This window comes from Nerophis lumbriciformis, linkage group LG01 (genome assembly GCF_033978685.3).
Source record: "Nerophis lumbriciformis linkage group LG01, RoL_Nlum_v2.1, whole genome shotgun sequence".
NCBI lineage: Eukaryota > Metazoa > Chordata > Actinopteri > Syngnathiformes > Syngnathidae > Nerophis > Nerophis lumbriciformis.
The window spans coordinates 13,551,601-13,579,095 of record NC_084548.2 but is presented as its reverse complement, the minus strand read 5'-3'; the positions used below and the strand labels follow the sequence as shown (position 1 = coordinate 13,579,095).

Below are 27,495 nucleotides of genomic sequence, written 5' to 3'. Positions count from 1 at the left end.
TTATGAGAAATACCTTCAACCTTATTGAAAACGGGATATTCTTCATCTCAGTAGGTTTATCATGACTGACTTATTTATATATTGCAAGAACTTTTGTATTAATCATTCACTGATGTCATTGTGTTACAAAAAGAAGACAGTACCGTAAATGAACATATGTATTTGTAAACGCTCTGAAGTGGGAAAGGGGTAGGATTAAATAAGCTTTGCTTCTTCCTACTCCTTTTCGGACATGATGTAAAGAGAAATTATATTAAATTATGTTTGATGTAATATACTGTAAGTGTGTTCATGTTCGAAATAAACTAAACTCAATCAATCAACCACCATCTTTCAGTGCAGAGTGCGATTCTATGAGCCAACCCACATTACGCAAAAAACATGTTACACATAAATCAAATAGCCTACTACCATGTCAATACACAAAGTAAAAAAATCATTACATGTAATGCATTATATTGTGCCAAGCAAATACCACCCCATATGTGTTTGATGCACATACAGTACCAGAAACCGCAATTAGCCGTGCTAATGTTGGAACCCAATTTTCTCAGCATATCTGCATATTGAGAACGAAATAAGCACTGACACTTCCCCTATTTCCATATAGGTTTTATTTGTCGAAAGATCATAGACTGTATTGGACAATATAGTTTACATTTGAAATGTCCATTTCCATTTATTACAATTAATAAGAAAACGTAAATGCCTGACCTACCTATCAAGGAGGAAATGAGCAAGTTTGGCGTCATATGAAAAAAATCTTCTCCGCCTTCAATCGTCTCCATCTTTCAAAGGCATCCCCAATATAAATCTATGTTTTGTTCCTGGCTTTGTCATGAATAAGTCGAGAATCGTAACGACGCCTTTTAGATTTACTAAGGCCTGACATGTTTTGTAACTTTACCAGTGGCAATAGGTGGATGAAGGTGGCGGTGCGTAACTGGCAACCTGGATGTGACACACTCACAGACTTTCTAATTGGTCAAACGGTGGAGGGTGGGGCATCAAAATTAAAACAATAACAAGATTTTGGGGCTGTAATTCTAATTTTGAAATGAGCATATCCTGGCTGAACTACTGTTATTAGTTATAAAGGTATTTGAAAATAACATGGTTTATTATTGCCTTTTGACATATCAGGGCCATTTAATGATGACTTGACATGAAATTATTACATATGGCACCTATGAATTAAAAACCAGTACCACTGTTTTTGTACGATAAGATTCTGGCAACTGAAATGCCAGTTTTTTTGCCATAAAATAAAATTTTTTTTTTTTTTTACAAAAAAATCTATGCATAGGCAATTGGGTTATATCATTCACTGTTACATGCGGCCCTCTGAGTGCAGCCATAACTGCGATGTGGCCCTCGATGAAAACGAGTTTGACACCCCGACCTTAAAGTGTCAGTGGCGTATATTGTGTTCACATATTACCATGCAATTCCTAATACTTTTTCTGATGTCCTTGTCATTACAGACTGAGAGTGATTGCGAGGACCAGACCTCTGATCAAGCTGTTCAGGCCAAAATGAAGAATGCATTTGTCTCTCAGAATGTGTCAAGCTTACAAGAACTGGGTGAGTTTTGATCCAAGGCCCTGTCAACACAGGAACACTCATCGGTTGTTGTTTTTTGACAGGTTGAAAAACAATTTCCTTGAAAAATTGGACCAATAAATAGTTACTTCAAGACAGGAACAGATCACTAGATGTAAATTATGTAATGCCTACGCCTCACCTATGTGTGGCGCTGTGTGTGCATAAAGTCTGTTAAACACCAAACACTAGAAGAAGATGGGCAAAGCAAGCAAGACATCCTTTAACGAGTCACAATAGCTAGCTTTACAAGGGAACAAAACATCAGGAGAATGTCAACTGTAAGTCTCTCCTGTTCTTCTGCTCATGTGACAGGGTGGCAAGGTCATTTTCGAAAAAGTATTGGTTTGCTTGTCCACATGATGACAACTGGGGGGTATTGTAAGATTTTCCCACTCGTGAACAATTGTTACAGGGCACCCGGAGTGCCGTTGCCATGTGGATAAAAGGCCGAAACGATACAATCCTTTACCATTCCGACCTGAGAAAATGTCCCCGTGTAGAAATTAAAGAACAAATAACAAAACATTACTTAACTATTTTTTATTTGTATAATACAATTTTGTCTTCTCAGGTGGGTCCGAGAAGCTTCTGCGAGTGTGTCTCAACCTGCCGTACTTCCTACGTTACATTAACCGTTTCCAAGATGCCGTGTCCGCAAACTCGTTCTTCATCATGCCCGCCACAGTTGCTGATGCCACAGCTGTCCGCAATGGGTAGGTTGTGTTAGTGCATTATTTCAAGGTTTAATTAGTTAATTTCAGTTCCTGGTGTAAAGTGACTAATGTTGTTACTGTCCCACACATAGATTTCATTCACTGGTGATCGACGTAACTATGGCTTTGGACACCCTCTCTCTGCCTGTACTGGAACCATTGACACCAGGCAGACTACTGGACATGACTGTGCTGGCTTTGAGCTGTCTCTATGCTGGTAGCTAGACCATTCATATTTCACATGATAAATTATCTTATCAAAATATCAGTTGTTTTATGTTCTCATCCGGGGCAGTGTCATTAGCACACAATGCATATGTATTCATGCCAGCACAGTCCCTTACCAGATATGGGTAAAAACAAACATTTGTGTTTTTAGGTGTGAGCGTGGCCACCTGCATGGCCATTCTGCAGGTAGGAAGCGGCTTGCAGCTTCGCTCTTCCTCTACTGGGACTAAAGAGGAGGACTATGAAAACGACGCTGCAACAATAGTCCAGAAATGTGTGAGTTTTATTGCTACGATATTTGTCGTTCATTTGTTATATAATAGGGCTGTATTAACTGGCGGCTCGGGTTCAGTTCAAAACTTGGGAGACCAACATTTTTGCAGCAAATTCCTTAAGACACTATAATGCAATCATAAAGATTATCTTTTAACAGCTTTTTTGCAGAAGGTGCTTAAAAACAGCAAACTGTTCCTGTGAGGAGGGCCGCACAATTTTGATAAAAAACCTAATTGTGATTTTTCTCTCCAAGATTGCGATGCGATTTTTATATTTTATACATGTATATGAATAAAACTGCAACAATTATCGTGTGAAGGAAGACATTTTACATTCAGACTGTCAATCAACATATTTCTGTATGAAGGTGTCACACATTAAGTAAATCATTGCATATTGTTTTCATCATTAAAAACAATATGCAATAATTTAGCTATAGTAAAAATAGTTTGCTTTATTCAGAGACTCAGCTTCTGTCTACATCATGGTCTCAAACAGGAAATACCTGCTAAAACTATACAGTGTTTATAATGTAATGTAATCATAACATATAACAATAATGCAAGTAATCAAAAAGGATATGCACGTTTATTTCTCTGTAGAATTGTTTATCATTGTATTGGAAAGTAAATAACTTTATCCTAAATAAAAATAAATAAATAAATGAAATTAACTCAACTCCGTAAGGAAAAATGTAACTTAAATTGATATTCAACTTCTTAGAATGCATTTTTTTGTCGTGTCATATTTTTTGCAGCGGATTTTTAAAAACACTGGAGTGCTGTCATAGAGATGATCTTTGACTAGATATGTTTGTAGTTGTTGAAAACAGCATAGCGCTCCTGTAACAGACCAACTAAATAGACTAAAATCAAATATCTACGACGCTGGTTCCCTGAAATATACAAAATAAGACTAATAGTGAAGGGTGAAGTTTGGCTCCCCAGTCCTTAGTTTCTGTAAATATGGCCCCCAAAACAAAGTTAGTTGAATATCCCTGTTACATAGAACATATGTGGGGAAAATAAATGTGTATTTTGACACTGATTGATGTATTTTTCTGTAGTTGGAGATCTACGAAATGATTGGGCAAGCTATCAGCAATTCTCGTCGAGCTGGAGGAGAGGTGAGATTGAGACTGTAGTTTTGGCAGTGCCGCTGAGAGAATAATATGTTACTCATTTATTGCTGTTGATATTTTGTGTTCTGTAGCATTATCAGAACTTCCAGCTGCTCGGAGCGTGGTGCCTTTTAAACAGTCTATACCTGATTCTTAACCTGAGCCCCACAGCCCTGGCAGACAAAGGCAAAGAGAAGGATCCATTGGCGGCCTTGCGTGTCCGAGATATTGCCGCACGCACCAAGGATGGTGCGGGGTCACCTAAATTGGGTCCTGGCAAAGGGTAAATGATGACTAGATAATATAGAGAATTTATACAGTTCATGAAAATGAGGGTGAATAGTCTTATAATTATCATAGCAGCCCATAAGAGTGGCTAAAAGGCATTGTTCATATATAAGGCAAGTTCATTTATAGAACACATATCGTACACAAGGCAATTTAAAGTGCTTTATTAATATATATATATTTTTTTTCAAGACACCAAGGATTTGGAGTTTTGTCAGTAATCTTGGCCAACCACGCAATCAAGCTTTTAACATCACTTTTCCAAGATTTGCAAGTTGAAGCTTTGCACAGAGTAAGTCAACAACCAAAGTCGCTTCCATATCAATACAAGGTGCTTTGGTCATGATTATTGAAGGTTAACGCCAACCCATTCTCATCCTCCACTTACAGGGTTGGGCGAGTGATGGACCACCAGCTGAGCTCAACATCATGGCACAGAGTACTTCTATCCAGAGGGTCCAAAGGCTCATTGACTCTGTCCCACTGACCAACCTGCTCTTCACCCTTCTCTCCACTGCCTATAAGAAGGTATTGTCACCGATACCTGCAATTCTAACTCATGATTGTTGTCACAGTAAATAGAAATGCACTTCTGTTGTTTGTGGCCAAAGAGACAATTGGTTAAAAAAGCAAAACAAAAGAACCCAAAAGAAAGGAATGTTGTGCTGTCTATCTTCCAAACATGACATGCGTTTTGTTTGTCTTCCATCAGGCTTGTGTGCTCCAGCGTCAGAGAAAAGGCTCAGTCAGCAGTGATGCCAGTGCGTCCACTGATTCCAACACCTACTATGAGGATGACTTCAGCAGCACGGAGGAGGACAGCAGCCAAGGTAAGGAATTTGTTTTGACGGAGCACTAAGCCGCCCCTCAACTGACAGATCCTGCATATCATGCCTCAGGTTTGCAACACAACAGAAAATTATGCTTTTGGTTACTGTGTTACCTGAATTCTGAGTTGTAAATCTATTAAGTCCTTCGCACCTTTGACTGTAACTTCACCTTGAATCTTTTTATTGAAATCGTATAGCAGTAGTTATTGGGGACATTGAAATAAAAAACATCTCTGTATGCACATTGAAAATGATCACTTCAGGAAATACTGTGTCTCGGTTGCTTTACAGCTCGACCAGTTAATCGCCAAAGCCAGTCTCCATCACAGTTAGTGTAAATAGCACAGTCATCGCTGGGTTTTACCGGTAGTCATTGAGTTAGTGTCAGTACGGCAGTCATGTTTATAAGAGCAGTTAGGGGGTAAAGACATGCGGCAAACTCACAAAAATGTCATTAACATTTTTGTCCAGTCATCCTATATGATAGCGCAGTTGACAGTGTCTACTATCTCAGCAGAGAGAAGACAGGAGAAGACATGTGCAGCTTGTGTCTCAGGTCAGCAGTTTTCTGTCCTCAGGTCAAAGACTTGGTGTACACTTCACTGTCCCGCACTCATTTTGTTATTGTATGTCTCACTATGTAGGCTATGAGCTACAGCCACATTAGCTAAGAAAAGAGCCACAGAGGAAAGTACTTTGGCAAAATGACAGTTGTGTGGAAGGTGCATTTTCTTCTAATTGGCTTAATTCAAATAATACTTTTTGTCAAAGAGGTTCATCTGTGGTTCATTGTGCTTCAAAGGATAATACCAGTGGTCTTATCATGTGGGTCCTCCATACAGTATTTTATTTTTTTTAAATTATATACCCACTGAGTGTTGAATTTTCTACCTCTGACTTGTACGGTCAATTGCTTTCACTGTTTCACATTTAAGGTAAGTTATATCACTAAAACAAGAGCTTTTTTCATCACACAGTTTATTTTAAGCACATTCCCTATTTTATTTTGCGAACATAAAAAATGTGGCAGTATTACCTAGTTATGGCTTCATTATTTGATCATTAAATATGTATGTTTATGTGCATTCTGTTATGGGTTATACATGTTTAAAATGTTGATTGCAAAAAACAATAGAACCCACTTAAAAATCAGTGGTATTATTCTTAAATATGATCAATTCCAGTTGTGCTTGTACTGTGCGCTTAGGCATATTATGCTGCGTCTCGCTGTCACCTGACGACAATTTTTTTTTTGTCGCATGCCAATGTGAATACTTAAACTATGAGTTTATTAGCTAGCAAATTGAATTTGTCTGTGGAAAAATGTATAACTATATCAGAAAACTAGTAGAAACGTTGGTTTGCACAGCAGATTTTTTCATGTTTTTTGCCCATTTATAATCCAGTTGGGAGGTACCGGTACTAAATATTAGGAACAATGGAGTATGCTTCATCAAAAACATTGCGTCAGTCTCCATCAGATGTGGTGTAGCTATTGTATGACAGATTTCTAGTTAAATCTTAACCCCTGAGCACTAATTTGTTTTGACTCATGGTACTGAAGCATGAAAGTAGAATTTGCATCGTCAGCTATACTTTCTGCATAGTAATGCTGCTTGCTATTTTGATTTCAGTTCATGTAATTTTTTCTGAAATACATTTTATCATACAAAAAGTGGGCATAAGAAGGGTTTGTCTCATTTACCTCTTTTGCACAGATTGTGTTACATTGTCTTAAGCGGGTACATCATGTCCTCATGCATGTTTTCACGTATTAATAACGGCATAACGACACCCAAGCATGTAGATTCTTATGGATCTTTGATTTCCTGTAACATTGTCATTTACAGCGCCATAGACACAATGCGACTGCTACCTTCTGTATTATCAACATTGCATCAGTGTTACATTGTGTTGAATAAGTATATGTGCACTTTGAATGTGGAACATTAAGGCCTTTATTTTTTTATAGACTTTGGAGGAAAGAAAATGATAATGATCACCATCCTGCATGTGTTAAGTAGTAATAATAAATATGAAATGAATTAGTGTTGAAGGTAAATTCTCTGAATGTCATTATTATATTTTTTGTTTAGTGATGTTCACCAATAGAAAGCGATATATGTTTTATTATTATTGTAGGCGCCACAAAATGTAAATTCTGATGATTTCACCACCACATTCATAAAAACCTGAATAATCTTAAGACATTTTCTTCATTATCAAATGGTCATAGAATGTGTGTTCCATTGCAGATGATGACAGTGAGCCCATCCTGGGACTTTGGTTTGAAGAGACTATCTCACCTACCAAAGACAAAGTAGCTCCTCCTCCACCTCCACCACCCCCTCCCCTAGAGACCTCTCCCAGGCTGAAGAGCCCCAGCAAGCAGAATACAAGCGAGAATGGCAACATTTTGGCGGGTCGTAAAGATCCAGAGCTTGTAAGAATATATTATTTCCATATGGCATTTCAAAGTCACAGATCAATTAAAAGTTTCTCATAATAATCAATTGTTATGCTAGTTTCTCAGTTTGGCCTCCAGCATTTTGAACTTCATGACCACTTCCATGCTGAAATCCAGGAACAACTTCATCCGCAACTACCTGAGTGTATCTCTAACAGAGCATCACATGGCAACCTTGGCCAGCATCATAAAAGATGTGGATAAAGATGTGAAAGGTATACCATATACATGTGAAACAAAACAAAAAAAAGAATATCATGCAAAGGTTTGTTTATTCCAGCAATTAGATTTACAAGGTGAAACTAATAATACAGTATGTCTTAGGCTCATTATATGCAACTCAAGATATATCAAGCCTTATTTTGATATAATTTTGATGATTATGCTCTACAGCTTATGAAAACCTCAAAATTAAAATCTCAGAACATTTGGGGTTTTCAAAAACTAAGCCATCAAAATTATAACAAAAGGCCTACCTCTCTTTGTATGCAATGAGTTTGTATCACATATTAGTTTCACATTAGAAGTAGAATTGCTGACACGAATGAACAATTGCACGATATTACGATTTTTTTTTCAGTTTCACCTGAATATACATAAACATGTTTTCTTTTGTTGGTATAGACTTCCAAGATTTGATACATGTTTTTTCTCCCTCAGCATCATCAGATGAGGCATTTTCATTAGCGCTGTATCACTTCAACCACACTTTGGTAACATCAGACCTGCCATCCCCAGCTCTGCAAGTAAGAGGAATTAAATAATGCAACTACTGTTAACCTTTTGATATACAGTGTATAGTTTGCACAGAAGCATAACTGTAGTACGAATATGATGAATTTCTATCTACATCTTGAGATCACACGTTGCAGGGTATAAGTTACATCGCAACAAAAATACCTTAACAAAAATGGTCAAGACCTGTGCAGTTACCGTCTTACCCCTGATCTGACCATAAGCTCAAAGTTGTTTGGTACAGTTCTCCAATATTGTAGTCCGTCTAATCATTGTGTCCCATGTCCATATTGGTTTGATATCAAACACATTGTGGTATACATGAAGTGATACCACTTTTGCTCTTGTCTCTTTTAGAACACCCTTCTTCAGCAACTTGGTGTTTCACCCTTCTCAGAAGGTCCTTGGCCTTTATACATTCACCCTCAGTCACTTTCAGTCCTCTCCAGACTCCTCCTCATATGGCAGCACAAAGCCAGTGTCCAAGGAGAGCCAGATGTGCCTGAGTGTATGAAAGTCTGGGAAAGGTACTGTTACATTACTGTTATTGTGCGCAGAAAAAAACATTTGCAGTCTTGTTTATTTACTTTGCCACTTTGCTGTTTTGTTTCTGCCATAGATTTCTGGGAACGTTGAAGCAGCACACCATTCAGGGATCTGTTCAGGGAGAGGATGACCTTAATGTGGAGCACCTACAGCTCATGCTACTGCTCTTCCACAATTTGTCAGAGCGTGGCCATAGGACAGTACTCACGTTGGTTACCCAAGCCATCACTGAAGTGGCACAGAGTAGAGACAGCCAGCTGAAGGCTGTGCCCCTCAACCTTGCTCGCCTGCTGCTGGTTTTTGACTACCTGCTGCGCCACTACTCCAAGGCTCCCTTGTACCTTTTTGAACAGGTACATCCTATATTCCTTAACATTTTACTGTATATGATATAATTAATTAAACTTCACCTTATTATTTCTAGGTGCAGTACAATCTCCTCTCTCCTCCATCAACTGGACCAAGTTCTCTGAATGATGGCAGCAAGCGCAACAATCTTCCGCTTTACTATGGCTTTAGAGAGGTGGAGGAGAACTGGGCAAAGCACAGTTCAGCCAGTGAGTGGAAATGTTTCACTCACAAGTCAAATGTTTACAGAACATTTCAAACTTGATGATGTTGGTACTTGTCTCAATAACGGAGCAAACAATATTATGTATTTGCCCCATTTCTAGATTCAAATGCTCAGCCAAAATTCTACTGCGTTTTGTCCCCTGAGGCATCTGAAGATGACATCAGCAGACTAGATAGCAAGGTGAGACTGCTTTGCTTTTTAATATGTATTTGTCTTAAGGTATTGTGACTAGAGCTTTGAGTGTCCTCTGTTTTTCCCCTTGATAGGTATTTTCAAAGCTGTTCAATGGAGCAGTGAATTACGATGCACTTTATGCTTGGTTAATCTCACTGCTGGCAGCTGGCTCTCAGTTTGACACAGCAAGAAGGCAGGAGAACAAACCCATCACTCCTATGGTGAGAGCAAACTCAAAAAAATCTTAAGATGGAATGGAGGCGCAAGCTTGCGTGAAATAATTCTGTCAATGGTTTTAAATGTGGTTTGAAACAAATAACACAACTGTGTGTTGCAGGAGGCCTGTTCCCTTCAGTACTTTTTCCTAGTGCTGTGGAGGATCCTGGGGGCTTTGCCACCTTCCAAAGCCTACATGGAGCAGCTCAAGTCTGGGTGTGGGGATCCCAGTGAAAGTGACATCCTGCACACTTTGCGATGGTCCTCGCGTCTTAGAGTGCCTATTTATGTGAACTGGATCAAGGTTTGCTGAGCTTAAGGACTATATATATGAAGTATTAAAGATTGATTTCTGTAGGTGGAAATTAATAGTCTCATTTTTGTGTATGTCATCTTTTGTAGGAACACTTGGTGAAGCAGGGAATGAAAGCAGACCAAGCAGCCACTTTGATTGAAATGACTGTAGCTAAGTGCAGCACAGTTAAATATGATGTCGAGTTGGCGGAGGAGTACTTTGCCAGACAGGTAATATTAATCATCAAGAATAAACAATACAGTCCAAACCAATTGTTTATGGAACTGTTATTCTCACATTGCAGATTTCAATGTTCTCCAGTGTAGATCCAAATGTTATTGTTCAGCTCGATCAGCTGCCCTCACTACAAGCCATCTACACGCTAGATGCAGTTATCTCTAAAGTGCAGGTCTCCCTGGATGAACATTTGTCAAAGGTTGCCATTGAAACAGACGCTCACAAGTCGTCAGAGATCACAAAGAACTTGATGTCTGCCACGCTACAACTTGCAAATGTCTACACAACCTTTACAAGGTGAGCTTTGTCTTTTGGTTCTATGTGCTAGGGATCCACATTTGTAATTTTGCTTTTGAGCTAAACAAGTTTGGTAAACCCCGTTGGGCCCATATGAAAGATTACAAATTTAAACGCGGAATTGTCTCAGGTCCTATCTACTAATGAACATCCCAGAGGAAGGGGAAAACAAGCTGACAGATGCCAAGCTCCAAGGTTATGCTGCTGTGCTGTCCATCGGCTCCACTCGCTGCAAAGCCAACCTGCTGGGTATATAGCAGTAGCATCAATTATGTAAATTAGACGTCAAATGCACACTTTAACGTCTTATTTTAAATAAACCTTTTCAGGGCAGAATATTATGCAGAACTTACCACCAGCTGTTCAAACGATATGTGAGACATGGAATGGCATCCATACCAACGAATTCCCCAACATTGGATCTTGGGTATGTAATCAGCTCAGAATTACCACATTAGTATCATATTCAACAAATTTGCAATTGTATGACTTCTGATTTGGCTTGTTTCCCCTCACAGCGAAATGCATTTGCCAATGATACCATTCCATCAGAGAGTTACATCAGTGCTATCCAAGCAGCGCACCTAGGAACTCTGAGCTGCCAGTCTTTGCCTCTGGCATCCTCTTTGAAACACATCCTGCTGTCTTTGGTTCGCGTCTCCAGTGACCTTATTGTGTAAGTGATAGAAATATATGATCTGTAAATGTATTATATTAATGATATTATATTAATATCCTCAATGTTCTTGAATTATTCCTTTTGCTAATTGTGCTGCTTGCTTTGTCTTTCAGCACAGAGGAGCTGAATCCTACACAAATAGTGCAAACCTTGATGCCCCTTCTCCTGGAGAGCAGCACTGAGAGTGTGGCAGAAATCAGCACCACATCACTGGAGCGCATCCTTGGTCCGTCTGAGTCAGACGCCTTCCTTGGACGCATCTATGAACGTTTGGTGACTGGGTGTTATAACATCATTGCAAATCACTCAGACCCCAACAGGTAATTTACACAACATAAAAGTCGAAAATTCCATTTGTTTGAGTCCTCTTTTCTTGACCTCATGATTCCAGTGGTTTGGATGAATCTGTACTTGAGGAGTGTCTTCAGTACCTTGAAAAACAACTGGAGAGCGTACAGGTCCGCAAAGCCATGGAAGAGTTCTTTTCCTTCAGGTATTTTCTCAACTGATGATACAATATGACTTTACTGCACATGAATACAATTTATTCACTCATCACTAGAGTTGTTACGGTAAAAGGTATAACGATAAACCGCGGTAAAATTCCTGACAGTTAGTAAATACAATTTTTAATTACAAAAAAAAATTCATTTATTGATGCATTTTAGGCAATACTGGTTACTTCCTGGAAACAAAGTCACAGCAGCGCTGGCACATGCGCAATAGCGTCCTTTGGCTTGAAAATCATGGCGGAACAAACTACAGAAACTTTGCTACGGAGATTTCCCCTTGGAGTTACAGAGCCAAGCACTTGGTTTAACTTCATTTTCCCTCGCTTCATTTCCGTGGAGTCTCAGCATGCGTTTAAGAGTGTGCTGCTGTTTTTAGATGGAGACAGGTGTGGACAATATTGGAGACAGACACATATGTCCCAAACAGAGTATTCAGCGAAGGAGAAAACTATTTGATGTTGCATTTATTTTCTCAATACAGCGTCCATCAGCTGTAACTGAAGAGTTGATGACGTGAGGAAACATGCAGTATTCAATGTCTGGAACGTTGCCAAAACTTGTTTATAAAGTCTTTAGTTTGTTTACTAGGATGTTCACTCATCCTTTAACTGCAAACTATATCAGTGTTCAAATAAAATCAATACTAGCTATAATGTTTTGTCATCTCATCAAACTGAACGCAGGCAGTGAATATTGTGTATTCGATGTGAGAGGTATCACTTCTGTTTATTTTTGTTGGCCAAACTGTTGCACTGAACAATTATTAGACTTATTTATTAGACTTCATCTTCATTAGCCAAACTGCTTTGTGTTCTATATTGATATCAAAAAGTAAACACCATGTTTTGTTTTACATTACTTATTTTTTTCATGTCACAAAGGTATTACTTTAAAAAACATTCATGTTACATAGCTTTTTGTTAATGTTTTATTGTGTATACTTAATTCCTATCCAACATATTTCTGCTCAAACTTTTAGGGGATCTGTCCCTATACAGCATCCACATGTACATATAAATGTACATACTGTAACTTTAAAAAAATACCTCTTATCAAAATGTAAAAATAGAGATAAAGGCATTATGTAATGAGAAAAAGCTAACATGTTGATATTATTAATGAACAAAAAAAATAAAATACTTGTCTTTAGATATATGGATAACGTTTATCTATAACCTTTTTATTATACATTACATAATGGTATAGCGTACACACCTCGCCCCAACACTGTTTTACCTAATAATCAGTAATCATGATTTCAATATTGATAAAAATTACCATAATTGGCAGCCCTATGTAAAAGACTAGATCTCATACATGAACAATCTTTGTATCTATTTGGACAAAAAGTGCAATTATGTCTTATGGCGATCAGGTGCCATCTTTCAAAATTCTTACATTGGTTTTTATTTGGTTTTTATTGTTGAATCTCTTATGTCCATAAAGTGGTATCTTGCACAATTTTCACATTTATTGTAGTTATTTGTTATTTTTTCGGCCATATTACTTTGTTTATAATGCATTTGTTGCTTTCATATGTACCGGTACATTCAATTTCTACTTGAGGTCCATGAAACAGTGTTTTTATTTACAATAATGTTCTTCTAGAAAATAAATAATTTTGAATGTGTTGTTTTTTTTTAATAAAACTTGGTTAAAAGATTTCAGCATAAATACTTTTTCAAAATTTTGAGCACAATAAAAAAATACCGCAATAATAGTAACTGATCATTTTGGTCATCATAACCGTGATAACACAGTTTCATACCGTGAAATCCCTACTCATCACGTTCTCTTCTTTGCAGTGGTGAGCTTGTCCAAATTATGATGGCAACAGCCAACGAAAACCTGTCTGCAAAATTCTGCAATAGGGTGCTGAAATTTTTCACAAAGCTTTTCCAACTAAGTAAGTCTGCTGATGTCACTTGTCATATTATATTTTTTATATTTTTATTCTATGTGCTTCAAATGCATTAGGTTGCACAGTGTATATTTAAAGTACCTGGTATGTGTACTATGCTGCTAATTCACATTATTGTGAATTTAGAGCCAACTAACTTTCTTTGTACTGCTTTTCCCCCAGCGGAAAAGAGCCCAAACCCCAGTCTGCTCTGTCTTTGCGGCTCCCTGGCACAGCTTGCCTGTGTGGAACCCTCACGGTTGCAGTCCTGGCTGACGCGCATGACAGCCAGCCCACCCAAGGACTCCGAGCAGCTGGAAATAGTGCAGGAAAATCGTCAGCTTTTGCAGCTCCTTACCACTCATATAGTGCGGGACAACAGCCAGGTGGGGGAAGGAGTGTGCACTGTCCTCCTAAGCACACTAATCCCCATGGCAACAGACATGCTGGCCAATGGGGATGGAACAGGTTTCCCTGAGCTTATGGTCATCATGGCGACTCTGGCTAGCGCTGGGCAAGGAGCGGGCCACCTGCAACTGCACAGGGCAGTTATTGACTGGCTTGCCAGATGGTAATATATCACTTTCACTGATAAGACACAACCTCATTAATGCATTTAAACATTGCCTGTTTTTTTCTTTTACAGCAAAAAGTACTTAACTCAAAAGAATGTTGTGGAAAAAGTGAGCATAAACACGTCACAGGGAAAGGTATGTGTTTGCAATTCCTTTGTAATTGTGCAAAGAATTATGATTCTTAAAGTATTTCTGCTGATAATTTGATTTCAGCATGCCAGCATGCTGGAATGCTCCTGTCACATCATCTCTTATCTGGCTGATGTGATGAATGCCTTGAGGCAAAGCAATGGTCAAGGTAGCTCCACATTGTTAATGGATGGAGAAGAGAAAGCCATGGAGGTCGACTCGGATTGGGTAGAAGAACTAGCTGTAGAGGAAGATGACTCCCAGGCAGAGGATTCTGTAAGAGCCCTTTTTTGTACCTGCCCCTTCTGAAAAGAGGTCTTATTTTGCCAGTGCACAACACAGATCAGAGTAGCACGATATAGACAATATATATGATATAAATTATATAATTTAACCGACAATAGAGCTTTTTATACTATCGTTATATTGTGATAATGCATGTTGATGACGCATTCTCGATGAAAAATTTGAAAGCGACAAGCAAAGGAAGACGTCCTCAAGGTAGCATCCTCGTTAGCGGCTAATCCTCTCCTCCGTGGCGGCAAATGATCAATGTTTTTTTACAAGTTTTATCCCTGGAGAACGGGGAATGGCTAAACATGCTACACTACACACCATAGCACAATATGCTAACCGCAAGCTAGAGCTTTTAAATGTAGTAAAGACAGTAACAATACAAAGTATAACTGTAGAAGGTCAATACTTCAGTGGTTAGACCGCAAGGTAGCGCTTTTGAATGTAAACAAAGATGGGCAGATTGATACAAATATCGACAGTAACGATACAAAGCATAACAGGGGGGAGTCGTGGCTCGGTTGGTGGAGCGGACGTGCCAGCAACTTGAGGGCTCGAGGTTCGATTCCCGCCGCCATCCTAGTCACTCCCGTTGTCCTTGGGCAAGACACTACCCACCTGCTCCCAGTGCCACCCACACTGGTATAAGTGTAGCTTAAAGGTGTAGATAATGGATTTCATTATGTAAAGTGCTTTGAGTCTCTCGGTAATTTAATTCACTTCACATCTGTAGAAGCTCGATACTATAATGGTAAGACCACAAGGAAGAGCTCTTGAATATAAACAAAGGTGGGGGGATCGATACAAATATCGACAGTAACAATACAAATTATACTATCTGTAGAAGGGTGATACTTCAGTGGTAATTTTTTATTCTTAAAATATCGTTTTGTTTTTGATACTGTTTAAAAACTCAGAAAATAAGTCCCTGGACACAAGAGGATTTTAAGAGCAAAACCAAATTATTTAAATTGCAGTCAATAGTACTTAAAAAAATAAGGAAAGTCATGGGTTCCACATTATTGTAATAAGTAGTAATACGGGTTATGTCAAAAGTAAGTCATATAACCTAATTGAAATAGCTGATGAACATTTTTCAAAAGCACTCTTGTTATGTCGTATAGTTTTTATGTTTATAAAAAAACTGTGAGGTTGATGCACAGGTTTTTGGAAGATTTATAACACTATTTGTCATTCACTGACAGGATGAAGACTCTCTTTGCAACAAGCTCTGCACCTTCACCATAACTCAAAAAGAGTTCATGAACCAGCACTGGTAAAGAAACGTTTATTAGATGTTTGATTGTGTCGTGTTTTTGGTTTCATACTTAAAAACGTTTTAACATTTGTCTCAGCAATTATTTTTAAAAGACGAGTAGTAATTCTGAGTAAAAGACATGATAAACAAATGTGCAAGCTTTATGAAAGGAATGGTAAAAGCCATGCATTATTTATTTCCTGTTGTTTGCCTAAAACATGGAAATAGCGGTGGCATTGTCAGTACTAAACAGATGCGTTATGCACCATCTTGCCCATTTCATTCTATAGGTACCATTGTCACACCTGTAAGATGGTGGATGGGGTAGGTGTGTGCACTGTGTGCGCCAAGGTCTGTCATAAAGACCATGAGATCTCCTATGCCAAATATGGTTCTTTCTTCTGTGACTGCGGTGCCAAAGAGGATGGCAGCTGCCAGGTGAGACCGAATACTTCAGGTCATCATGGGAAGAGAACAACAGCGGTAACTTTGGCTTGCAAGTCATTCCCCCATTGACTTCCATCCAGTTTATCATTTGTTTAGGGCTATATAGCTAGAATGCACATTCCCAGTAAATGACAGCAATTGTATTACATTGCATATATCACATACCTTTTATTAGGAGAGCCAGTTTTCCTAGTTAAGCCTAATTGTTTTGTTTGCATGTGATAAACCATCACCAACATGTATTGTTATTGTGACTATATCACTTTTAATAGTTTGCATACCTTGTAATCAATATTGCTGATGTTGTAGCTTAGTGTCAGTATATTGTTCTTGCATGCACAGCAGCCTTTTAGCACAATAATTATTGTGCTAATGCTTCCAGTCTTGTGTAATTTTATTTGAAGGCAGTACTGTATCACTCACAATTGTTTTTAACATGTCCTAATTGTAAACATAGCCAATGATCTGAAGTCAGAAACTTTATATGATACATTCCCATAGTCATGTGCATGTCAGCATTGCCTTTTATTTCTTTTTCACTGGCTCATATCATGTTGTGTTGTCAACAGGCCTTAGTAAAACGTAGCCCAAGCAGTGGCATAGGCTCTACTCTGAAGGAATCCTCTGCGTTCCAAAGCGAATTGCGCATGCCAGACAGTGGTGGTCGCCACCAGAACGCATCACCCTGTGACAAAGGCAAGGTGACCATCTGTGATGGCAAACCTGGTGATGAGGACAGACCCAAGAAAAGCAGTGTGTGCAGGAGTATTGAAGGCTGCCAGGAAGAGCTGCTTTCCCAAGTGGTGAGGAAAATAATAGAGTATATTCCTGGTTCACCAAGTTAGTTTAAAGGTACTCCTACTTATGCACTGTTTTGAACTTGTGGTCATTTCCCCCCACAGAATGCATCGTCTACTGCGGCCGTCATACTTGAGATGCTCATGTTTTTAATGGAAGCCATCCAGACCAACTTCCAGCAAGCATCGGCAGTAGGAAGCAGCAGTCGGGCACAGCAAGCCCTCAATGAACTTCACACTCAAGACAAAAGTGTGGATATGACAGATCAATTAATGGTAAGGTCATCTCTTTTGGGTTCAATACAAAACCTGATTGGAACTTTTAATAATAAAGGGACTCTTTTGAGTTACTGATATGCTTTTTTTGTCAGGTCCCCACTCTTGGCTCTCAAGAAGGGGCTTTTGAAAATGTGAGAATGAACTACAGTGGCGACCAGGGACAAACAATCCGCCAGCTTATAAGTGCTCATGTGCTTAGGCGCGTTGCCATGTGTGTCTTGTCATCTCCTCATGGCCGCCGCCAACACCTTGCAGTCAGCCATGAAAAGGGAAAGGTCAGCAGTCCAACAAAGTCCAACATTTTCTACCAGCAATCCATAACCTAGTATGTTTGCATTGCAGATAACAGTACTACAGCTGTCCACCCTCCTGAAGCAAGCTGACTCAAGCAAGAGGAAGCTGACGTTAACGCGTCTGGCCTCTGCTCCTGTCCCTTTCACTGTCCTCAGTCTCACAGGCAACCCTTGTAATGAAGATTACCTGGCTGTGTGCGGCCTCAAGGTACATCCTCACACATGATTAGCAGGTTTTTAATAGGTCAAAAATGGCTGAAGAACGAGAAAGAACCAGATTTCTATTTTTTAAATGTGTTTTTTTCTGTCTTGTTTTCCAGGACTGCCATGTGCTTACATTTAGCAGCACAGGCTCTGTGTCAGACCATCTGGTGCTGCACCCACAACTCGCTACTGGCAACTTCATCATCAAAGCGATTTGGTTGCCTGGCTCGCAAACAGAGCTAGCAATCATAACTGCTGACTTTGTTAAGGTATATGTTAGGAAAAAAAAATATTTACCTATGAGTCCAAGACTTTTGACAGTTTTTTCATGCGTTGATCTTAATCATCCCTTCTTGAACAGATTTATGACTTATCTGTGGATGCACTGAGTCCCATGTACTACTTCCTCCTGCCAAGTTCCAAGATCCGTGATGCTACGTTCCTTTTCAATGAGGAGGGAAAAAACATCATTGTCATCATGTCTTCAGCGGGTTACATGTATACCCAGGTTATGGATGAATCCAGCAGTGCTCAGCATGGCCCTTTCTATGTCACAAACGTGTTAGATATAACCCATGAAGACTTGAAGGTAAGCAGGGCAAAACACAATTGCTAAAACAAAATAATTTGCACTTTCGTATTCTAATATGAATACAGTATGTCAACAAATATACTCTTTCTTGTTATGCCCATTCTTGGACTGTCTGAGCTGTATTGATTATTTTTGTTTTACTTTTAGGATAGCAACGGTCAGGTTGCTGGAGGTGGGGTGTCGGTTTATTACTCCCATGTGCTCCAGATGCTTTTCTTCAGTTACAGCCAAGGAAAGTCCTTTGCTGCCACAGTGAGTCGAAGCACCACTGAAGTACAGCGACTGTTCACCATCAATGTTAAAGGGTATGGCTTTTTCTCCACTTATCACAATTGTCGTGTTTGTATTTGTATCCAGGAGAGTAGCATTGACACGTCTTTCCTGCCTTTTTCAGATCCAATGGCAGCAGCAGTAAAATATCACCGGCTCTTTGCCAATGGTCTGAGGTCATGAACCACCCAGGGCTGGTTTGCTGTGTGCAGCAGACAACGGGCATACCACTGGTTATTATGGTTAAGCCTGACACTTTCCTGATTCAGGAAATTAAAACTTTGCCAGCCAAAGCTAAGGTGAAGACCACTTGCTGTTGGAATTTGATAACTCCATAAATAGGAAAATGTGTTTAATCATGTGATAGTTCTATACAATATTTCCTAATGCTTGTTTATGCCCTCTCCTTCAAGATTCAAGATATGGTAGCAATTCGACACACTGCCAGCAATGAGCAACAGCGCACAACCATGATTCTTCTCTGTGAGGACGGAAGTCTGCGAATCTATATGGCCAATGTAGACAACACCTCCTACTGGCTGCAGCCTTCACTACAACCCAGCTGTGGCATCAATATCATGAAGCCTGTCCGTAAGCGCAAAGCCGCTGCTACTGGTGAGTTTGATGCAAAGTAAAGCATTTAAGTTTATGTGAAACATACCGGTACTCAAAATATAGGTGCAAAAAGACATAATATAACGGGATGTTCTTAAAATACCCATCTTTTCATGTTTTCCAATGCATTCCAATTCTCAAAATCACCTTTGTGGTTACCTACAACCGTGCATTAATGCATTGATGGCTGAACTTATACTTCAGATGTCATGTATCTGTTTTTAGCAACCCGAACCTCCAGTCAGGTGACATTCCCAGTAGACTTTTTCGAACACAACCAGCAACTGACAGAAGTAGAGTTTGGTGGCAATGACTTGCTGCAGGTCTACAATGGACAGCAGATCAAACACAGACTCAACTCTACTGGGATGTATGTGGCTAATACCAAGGTGGGCTCCTTTTTCGTTTTTTTTTATACCCTACATTAACATTGTTTTTTTCTATATATACGTGTAGAATGACGTCTGGTGCACAAGATAGTTCGATATTGTTGGGAACTCCACCAACGAATAATCCTTGATATCACTTGAAAAAAATGTTTTGATATAAAGTATATTCATCTATTCCATTGCATAGTTTATTTGCTCGAATCTGCTTTTTGCAAGAAGATCTAGGCCTCTTGCGTACTAAGAGTTTGCACAGTGCTTGCTGCACAACAGCAATCTTGGCTGAGTTGACACCACTGTTTTTCCACTTCCGGGAAGAAGTCATGTGACGTAATACAAGCAATTTATTGCACCACCAATACTCAACTCTAAATGAAATTGAAAAGAAACGGATATAAATTGGTAATGAATAAACAAAACAAGAAAATTCCTGCGGGAATTTTGATAGGCCTGCTATGTGTGCCCTGAACCTCTGGCCTGGGGTCGATCAAAGCTGGCATTTTCCCCAGATGGCGCCAAGTTTTCAAGTCCATGATTTTTAGGTTTAACTGCCTGAATGCTGCTGGGATTGGCTCCAGTCCCCCCCGTGACCCCGAGAGGGACAAGCAGTAGAAAATGGATGGATGGATGGAACTTTCTAACTTAGCTAAAAAAACTAGAATAAAACATTGGCATGTTAATGTTTTTTGTCTAGCATTTAGGATATACTATTTGTAGGTGTAAAAATACAAACTCGGATAAAAAGCTAGCATAAAACGTTAGCATTACAATATAAGAGATGTTGGCAAATTTTAAAGATGGCGGCAAGTATCAAATATCTGGATTTTTAGGTTTAAACATACAAAATTAACTTAAAAGCTAGCAGAATGTTAGAATGCTAACGTTCTCACAAGTATGCTAACATTTAAAGTGCTATTTAACTGTTAGCATACTTGTTTGATTTTTTTAGGTTTAGACACATAACATACCGGTAAGTTAAAAAGCTAGCATAAAACGTTAGTATGCTAACAATAACATGCTAAAATAAGAGTGTTTAGCCTACTTCCAATATTTTGCCAAGTATCAATCATGATTTTTAGATTTAAATGTGCAAAATTAGCTAAAAATCCAGTCGCTTCTTTAGCGATTTGCTGCACTTTTAACTTGTTTATTTCAACAATTTCGTACCTTGCGCCGTTCAGAGATCAACTTGAGGTGTCAGCCTGTCAACTTTTACTCTGTCGTCGGAAGCACTTTAAAACAGCTACAAACTCGCCATAGCTTATGGTTGCTAGGCAGCGTAGCAGTGCCTCTCAAAGGACCAGATGCCAGGTAACTCTCCTGTGGCTGTGACCACAAATCAGTGGTCAAAAATCTTCAAATTCATCAAAAACCCTGGTAGCCAAAGTGGAGCCTTTTTCTTTGCGTACTCTCCCATTGACAGGAAGTGACGCTTCAATCGATGATGTTGTTCACAACAACACAGGCAGATGGGATTTGCTGTGGGTATATGGATTGCACTTGCTGGCTTTAGCTTCGTAGTTTAGTCTTGTTTCAAGTGGCCATCTCGACATACCGTATTTTTTGGAGTATAAGTCGCTCCGGAGTATAAGGCGCACCGGCCGAAAATGCATATTATAGAAGGAAAAAAAACATATATAAGTTGCACTGCAGCAACGTTCCCTCTAAGGTGCGCACCTGCGCAATTGCGCACTGCTCAAGCGTCCTCTGCGCACAGCAAATATATGCCGCGCACCAAATCAAATCCCATCTGAATTCTAAACAATATAAGCACATTTATTCTTTGTAATTTTGCAATGCAACTCTGAGTGACAGTGACAACAAGCGGCCCTAGCGGTGTTCGTCAACACCGTTCAATTGAACACAGTTCAATTATTGTAACGTCTATCGAGATGCTTCGAGGACAGGAATTATATCGATCACTTTATTGAGCAAATCTGTTTATATTGGGCCATAAACACACCAAAAACATGAGTAAAAAACTTCTATCTCGAAAAACTAGACATTTTCTGCCATACAAAGCAGGCCAAAACCAACTTGTCATCTGTCACCAGCACGCATAGCACTAAGCCACTGGTGCGTTTATGGCCTCACAAAAAGTCGGACAACTCAAACACCACACAAAGTTATACTATGACTCCCCAGTCATACGTGTGCTTATTCTACTGTCATTTATTATTAATGTCAATTTATTTATATTAATCATGGAATGCTGTTACTAGAGAAAGTTACAGGAATGCACACTTCATCCTATGCTTACATTTCATTGTGCAACATGAGGATGTTTAAGGGGAACTAAATGTGATCTCTGAAAGGGGTACAAATGATTTCCAAAGCAGGACCCCCACCCAGACATATTGTACAATACTAATCCATAGCTTATGAAAAACAAGATTTATTTTATTTTCATTACAAGTGGGCCAAATCACTAATTTTACAAAATAACCTCATGAAAATGACTCCTCTCATTTGAGTGTTATTATAAAAGATTGGTTTGAGACAGGTGTGCTGCTGGTATTGGCACGTGTGATGTTGCTCACATGTGCTCCACTGAATGCTCAGGGAGTTTTTGTGTTTGCTCAGACACATGAACAATTAGAGGGAATATTGCACTGGAGTATAAGTCGCATTTTTTGGGGAAATTTATTTGATAAAACCCAACATCAAGAATAGACATTTAAAAGGCAATTTAAAATAAATAAAGAATAGTGAACAACAGGCTGAATAAGTGTACGTTATATGACGCATAAATAACCAACTGAGAACGTGCCTGGTATGTTAACGTAACATATTATGGTCAGAGTCATTCAAATAACTATAACATATAGAACATGCTGTACGTTTACCAAACAATCTGTCACTCCTAATCGCTAAATCCGATGAAATCTTATACGTCTAGTCTCTTACGTGACAGAGCTAAGTAATATTATTTGATATTTTACGGTAATGTGTTAATAATTTCACACATAAGTCGCTCCTGATTATAAGTCGCACCCCCGGCCAAACTATGAAAAAAAACTGCGACTTATAATCCGAAAAATACGGTAGTTTAGTTCAGGACGGGGCGGTTAAGTGTTTCGAGGATGAATGAGAGGTACCGGACACAATATTTTCCTACACAAATTTTCCTTTTCCTCACTATGACATCAATCAATTTGCCTGATATTCCGCGTTTAACTGCGGATTTTGTTTTATTGGCCGATTCTGTGACTCCGTTTGTGGTTATGTTAACTTGGAAATAGTATGACCTTTTTTGTTGAGTTTTGTGATTATTGAATGGACATAGTAACACTGTCAAATAAAAAGCATGGTGATATCCCAAACTTTTAGTAGACATGGTTTTCTTTCCGCTAAAACGCTCACTCACCGTTACAAGCTCAGGTTTTTGCATGCACATTGGGCGGCTCATTAATGTTTTTTTTTGTTTTATCGTTAAATTTGATTTAATGCTAATAATGTGGGTGCTGGGTGTTGGGTTTTTCTACAGGCCTAATTTGTAATGTGCATTCTGTACATACATTAGAAATAATCATCTGTGCTTTGTTTCCAGCCTGGGGGATTCACTGTGGAAGCGGTCAACAACAACACCTCAATGGTGATGACAGGCATGCGGGTGCAGGTGGGCACTCAGGCCATTGAAAGAGCTCCCTCCTACGTGGAGGTCTTTGGCCGTACAATGCAAATAAATCTGACAAGGGCCCGCTGGTTTGACTTTCCCTTCACGAGGGAGGAAGCACTACAGGCTGACAAGAAGCTGTCAATCTTCAGTAAGTACATGACTTTACTGCTGTTTGCGGAAAGTATCCATGTTTAGGCACCTAACTAAAAGCACACAAAATGCATGCACAATATTTTGCACCAAATTTTTCTGGATTCCTAACTATACTTTTTTTATGAAAGTTGGAGCATCAGTTGACCCAGCTGGAGTCACCATGCTGGATTCAATCAAGATCTATGGAAAAACAAAAGAGCAGTTTGGTTGGCCTGAGGATGCACCAGAAGACTTCTCCTCAGCCTCGGTTAACAACGTTTGCAGTCCCAACCTCAACCAGGGTAACGGCTCCTCTGATGGAGACGTCGCTACACCAACCACCACCAGTGGCACTGTGTTGGAGAGGTATGACTTTCCCCTTATCTTTTTATACAGGCCATTATGGTGGGTATTTATGTTCACACAATACGATATGAATCCTCTAAATACACGACACATAATGTAAATAAGCTGTTGCAGTATTTGTCTGGAAATGTGGTAAATATTAAGTAATGACATGGCTTTCATGGTTTAATCAAATTGTATTTTGCTGTTATGTCTGCTAATGTTTGTATATACTGTACATGTACATTTTTTTTTATTTTTCCCGTGAGTCTAACCTGTTTAGCTGGAGTAGTTTTAATTTAATAGTAGTTTGGTTTTTCTTGAAGTAATAAGTGCATGGCTACAACAAATTCATCTTTCTTGCATGTCTCACATGTCATTTAATTTCACTTGTTTCTTTCTGTGATTTTCACACTTTTTTTTGTTCTTTTTTCTTTTGCTCCCAAATATTCAATAAATAGTTGTGAAATTGAGTCCTTATCGACCTTGGACCGGTTAGTAACTGCCTTTTCTCTGCTTGTTTTGTATGGTTTTGTGCATGTGTGCCTGGGTGCGTGAGTGTATGTCCATGTCTGAGACTTACATGCCATGGACCATCTCTTTTTCCTGACAACATTTTCTTGCAGTGGAATATGATTTTTGCAGTTTAAAGTAGTTTGGCTTTTGCACCTATTCCTTTAGTTATCTCTGGTTAAGTCCAAGTTTTTGCTGGATTTGACTTTCACTCTCTACATTTCAGGTTAGTTGTCAGTGCTCTTGAAGCTCTGGAAAGTTGCTTTGCGGTTGGATCGTCAAATGAAAAGGTGCTACTCATTTAAAATTGTTTTAATGACATGTATTTATGAATCCATTTTAACTATTGATTTAATGTAGGAGAAGAACAAGGCTGCTGCATTGGAGCTGGCCACTCTACTCTTGTCTATGCCAACACCTGCAGGTGTGCAGCAGCAGACCAAGGGTCTTCTTGCCAGTCTGCACACCAGTCGCACTGCCTACCACAACCACAAGGTAAACCAAAAACATTTTGTAAAAGATATAATTAACACCATAAGTAAAAGTTAATTGAATGTTAAAGGAACTGCACTTTTTTTTTTTTTTTTGCTTATCGTTCACAAGGATTATGAAAGACAAGAAGACAAAAGTTTTTTTTGCTTTTTAACATGTAAAAATCGACTCGTTCTTAGTGGCTAGCAATGCAGCTAATGGGAGCAATCAATTCTACCTCTAAATCACTTTAAAATTGCATTCAAAAACCGTCAACAATACTTAATTTACGTGACGTAACCTGTACGTATTTTTCGGACTATAAGTCGCAGTTTTTTTCATAGTTTGGCCGGGGGTGCGACTTATACTCAGGGGCGACTTTTGTGTGAAATTATTAAAACATTACCGTAAAATATCAAATAATATTATTTAGCTCATTAACGTAAGAGATTAGACATATAAGATTTCATGGGATTTAGCAATTAGGAATGACAGATTGTTTGTTAAACGTATAGCATGTTCTATATGTTAGTTATTTGAATGACTCTTACCATAATATGTTACGTTAACATACCAGGCACGTTCTCAGTTGGTTATTTATGCGTCATATAACGTACACTTATTCAGCCTGTTGTTCACTCTTCTTTATTTATTTTAAATTGCCTTTCAAATGTCTATTCTTGGTGTTGGGTTTTAGCAAATAAATTTCCCCAAAAAATGCGACTTATACTCCAGTGTGACTTATGTTTTTTTTCCTTCTTTATTATGCATTTTCGGCCGGTGCGACTTATACTCCGGAGCGACTTATAGTCCGAAAAATACGGTAATAACCAAATTGTAGCGAATTGTTACTGTAAGAGCGAACACTGAGGAACTCTTTATTTTCTAGCTTACTAGTAACACATCGGAGTTGCTATGGAAAGAGAAATAACTGCGCCGTCCAACTAGTTCCGGCAATGATAAAAATGACCAAAATACGGTAAAAAGTGTACATATTACATATTGTTATGAACGTGTCTTTTACTACATTATATATATACTTGCAGTGTGTATACAAAATGTTGATGGGAGGTTTTGAAGGCTACAACGGTGACTCCCATTAGCCGCATCTTCCAAGTGTTTTTTATCATCTTAAAAATATATATATATTTTTAAAAAGACCTGTCTGTTCTTGTCTCTCAATTATTGTGAACGATAGGCAAAACTCCCAAAAAAAGTTTTCTCCTTTAAGTAAACAACAGGAATTAACCCTTTATTTCCCCTCTTCAGGACCAGTCCCTGCTGAGTAATGCAGTGCAGTGTCTGAACAGCTGCAGTCGTGAGGGTAAAGAACTGGACCCTGATGTCTTCCAGAGACTTGTGATCACCGCCCGCTCCATTGCGATCATGAGGCCCAACAATTTGGTGCATTTTACAGAATCAAAATTACTTCACAGTGATTTTGGTAAGACATTGTTAGACAAGTAATGTTCTATTTAGTTACATTTTTTTAAGCATCATTGATATATTTTTTGTCTCTTAAATCCAGACTTGACAGACGATGGGCAAAAACAGTTGGAAGGCGAAAGCCATAATTTTATCTCACAACTGATGAATAATTTTTGGAAGCTACATTCCCTGAAACCTAAGAATGCTTTTCTCGCTCCTGCTTGCCTGCCCGGTACGTGCACAGCACACACTCACGTTTGATTGTCGTATTTAGGTTGAAAAACAGAATTTCCAATGTACCAATGTTTATCTTCCCTCGCGTTTTTAGGATTAACTCATGTGGAGGCAACCGTAAATGCCCTTGTGGACATCATACATGCATACTGCACCTGCGAGCTGGATTACATCAACATGGCCTCCAAGATCTACATGCAAATGTTACTCTGCCCTGTAAGTACATTTAAACACAATCAGTATTAGTTATTAAATCACTGTTACTGATTGAATTATTTCTGCTCCTTCAAGAAGTATTTTTTTATTACAGTGGTACTTCCATTTTCATTAGTAATTGGTTCCAAAAAGTCAGATGAAGACAGAATTGTACGAAAAGTAGGGTTTACCCTGCCTTCTGGCTGAATGCAGCTGGGATAGGCTCCAGCCCCCCACAATCCTGAGATGGGCAAGCGGTAGAAACTGGATGGATGGTTAATGCAAATCCAATTAATCTTATCCAGACACAAAAAAAACATGTTTACCTAGGGAGGCACACACATTTTTTTAAGACAATGCAGATAATAACCCACCTACGTTTTTACGGAGCATTTTTCCCCCCCTTTTATCCAAGTTTTTTTTTTTACTGATGGCATTTTTATTGGTACAACGTCATAATTCTTCATTACAGCCCGATAATTATCTTACCCTTTTACCTTTATTTAAGATTTATTGGCAGTCTGTGTGGTAGGAGAGGAGAGCCACACGAACGCCACATTTGTACTTCGCTATAAGTTTCTTGATGGAATACAATCGTGTTTCTCACCTTATCAATGTGCTGGCACTTGCAACTTTCTTTGGCCCCTTGGTGTGTTATTTTGCAGCCATTCTCAAAACCAGCCATCCCCCAACGTGTAGGATTCTTTGTTTGCGCACCGTGGAATGA

The 27,495-nt window shown here is 38.9% G+C and overlaps 1 protein-coding gene across 17 annotated transcripts in view; it reads left to right on the top strand.

Moving 5' to 3' along the window:
* ubr4 (ubiquitin protein ligase E3 component n-recognin 4) overlaps nucleotides 1-27,495 on the top strand; it is a 59,157-nt gene that overhangs the window by 12,130 nt on the left and 19,532 nt on the right. For 8 of the 17 annotated variants that reach the window (XM_061975376.1, XM_061975438.1, XM_061975428.1 and 5 more), the window contains 50 exons: nucleotides 1,485-1,584; nucleotides 2,177-2,318; nucleotides 2,411-2,535; nucleotides 2,698-2,822; nucleotides 3,889-3,948; nucleotides 4,035-4,225; nucleotides 4,423-4,522; nucleotides 4,621-4,758; nucleotides 4,943-5,060; nucleotides 5,575-5,616; nucleotides 7,316-7,503; nucleotides 7,586-7,742; nucleotides 8,188-8,273; nucleotides 8,620-8,789; nucleotides 8,882-9,161; nucleotides 9,233-9,365; nucleotides 9,483-9,562; nucleotides 9,649-9,777; nucleotides 9,894-10,076; nucleotides 10,175-10,297; nucleotides 10,372-10,601; nucleotides 10,732-10,850; nucleotides 10,931-11,028; nucleotides 11,120-11,277; nucleotides 11,394-11,600; nucleotides 11,672-11,773; nucleotides 13,598-13,698; nucleotides 13,876-14,263; nucleotides 14,339-14,402; nucleotides 14,481-14,672; nucleotides 15,896-15,966; nucleotides 16,239-16,431; nucleotides 16,965-17,198; nucleotides 17,298-17,468; nucleotides 17,564-17,746; nucleotides 17,814-17,972; nucleotides 18,085-18,237; nucleotides 18,330-18,557; nucleotides 18,708-18,865; nucleotides 18,955-19,129; nucleotides 19,244-19,445; nucleotides 19,671-19,834; nucleotides 23,382-23,598; nucleotides 23,732-23,948; nucleotides 24,389-24,421; nucleotides 24,667-24,730; nucleotides 24,801-24,935; nucleotides 26,181-26,355; nucleotides 26,440-26,571; nucleotides 26,668-26,789. In XM_061975376.1, coding sequence (XP_061831360.1) covers nucleotides 1,485-1,584; nucleotides 2,177-2,318; nucleotides 2,411-2,535; nucleotides 2,698-2,822; nucleotides 3,889-3,948; nucleotides 4,035-4,225; nucleotides 4,423-4,522; nucleotides 4,621-4,758; nucleotides 4,943-5,060; nucleotides 5,575-5,616; nucleotides 7,316-7,503; nucleotides 7,586-7,742; nucleotides 8,188-8,273; nucleotides 8,620-8,789; nucleotides 8,882-9,161; nucleotides 9,233-9,365; nucleotides 9,483-9,562; nucleotides 9,649-9,777; nucleotides 9,894-10,076; nucleotides 10,175-10,297; nucleotides 10,372-10,601; nucleotides 10,732-10,850; nucleotides 10,931-11,028; nucleotides 11,120-11,277; nucleotides 11,394-11,600; nucleotides 11,672-11,773; nucleotides 13,598-13,698; nucleotides 13,876-14,263; nucleotides 14,339-14,402; nucleotides 14,481-14,672; nucleotides 15,896-15,966; nucleotides 16,239-16,431; nucleotides 16,965-17,198; nucleotides 17,298-17,468; nucleotides 17,564-17,746; nucleotides 17,814-17,972; nucleotides 18,085-18,237; nucleotides 18,330-18,557; nucleotides 18,708-18,865; nucleotides 18,955-19,129; nucleotides 19,244-19,445; nucleotides 19,671-19,834; nucleotides 23,382-23,598; nucleotides 23,732-23,948; nucleotides 24,389-24,421; nucleotides 24,667-24,730; nucleotides 24,801-24,935; nucleotides 26,181-26,355; nucleotides 26,440-26,571; nucleotides 26,668-26,789 — 7,515 coding nt within the window. The remainder of the gene's footprint in view (nucleotides 1-1,484; nucleotides 1,585-2,176; nucleotides 2,319-2,410; nucleotides 2,536-2,697; nucleotides 2,823-3,888; nucleotides 3,949-4,034; nucleotides 4,226-4,422; nucleotides 4,523-4,620; nucleotides 4,759-4,942; nucleotides 5,061-5,574; nucleotides 5,617-7,315; nucleotides 7,504-7,585; nucleotides 7,743-8,187; nucleotides 8,274-8,619; nucleotides 8,790-8,881; nucleotides 9,162-9,232; nucleotides 9,366-9,482; nucleotides 9,563-9,648; nucleotides 9,778-9,893; nucleotides 10,077-10,174; nucleotides 10,298-10,371; nucleotides 10,602-10,731; nucleotides 10,851-10,930; nucleotides 11,029-11,119; nucleotides 11,278-11,393; nucleotides 11,601-11,671; nucleotides 11,774-13,597; nucleotides 13,699-13,875; nucleotides 14,264-14,338; nucleotides 14,403-14,480; nucleotides 14,673-15,895; nucleotides 15,967-16,238; nucleotides 16,432-16,964; nucleotides 17,199-17,297; nucleotides 17,469-17,563; nucleotides 17,747-17,813; nucleotides 17,973-18,084; nucleotides 18,238-18,329; nucleotides 18,558-18,707; nucleotides 18,866-18,954; nucleotides 19,130-19,243; nucleotides 19,446-19,670; nucleotides 19,835-23,381; nucleotides 23,599-23,731; nucleotides 23,949-24,388; nucleotides 24,422-24,666; nucleotides 24,731-24,800; nucleotides 24,936-26,180; nucleotides 26,356-26,439; nucleotides 26,572-26,667; nucleotides 26,790-27,495) is intronic. The other 9 variants (XM_061975449.1, XM_061975447.1, XM_061975402.1 and 6 more) reach the window with 6 other exon arrangements.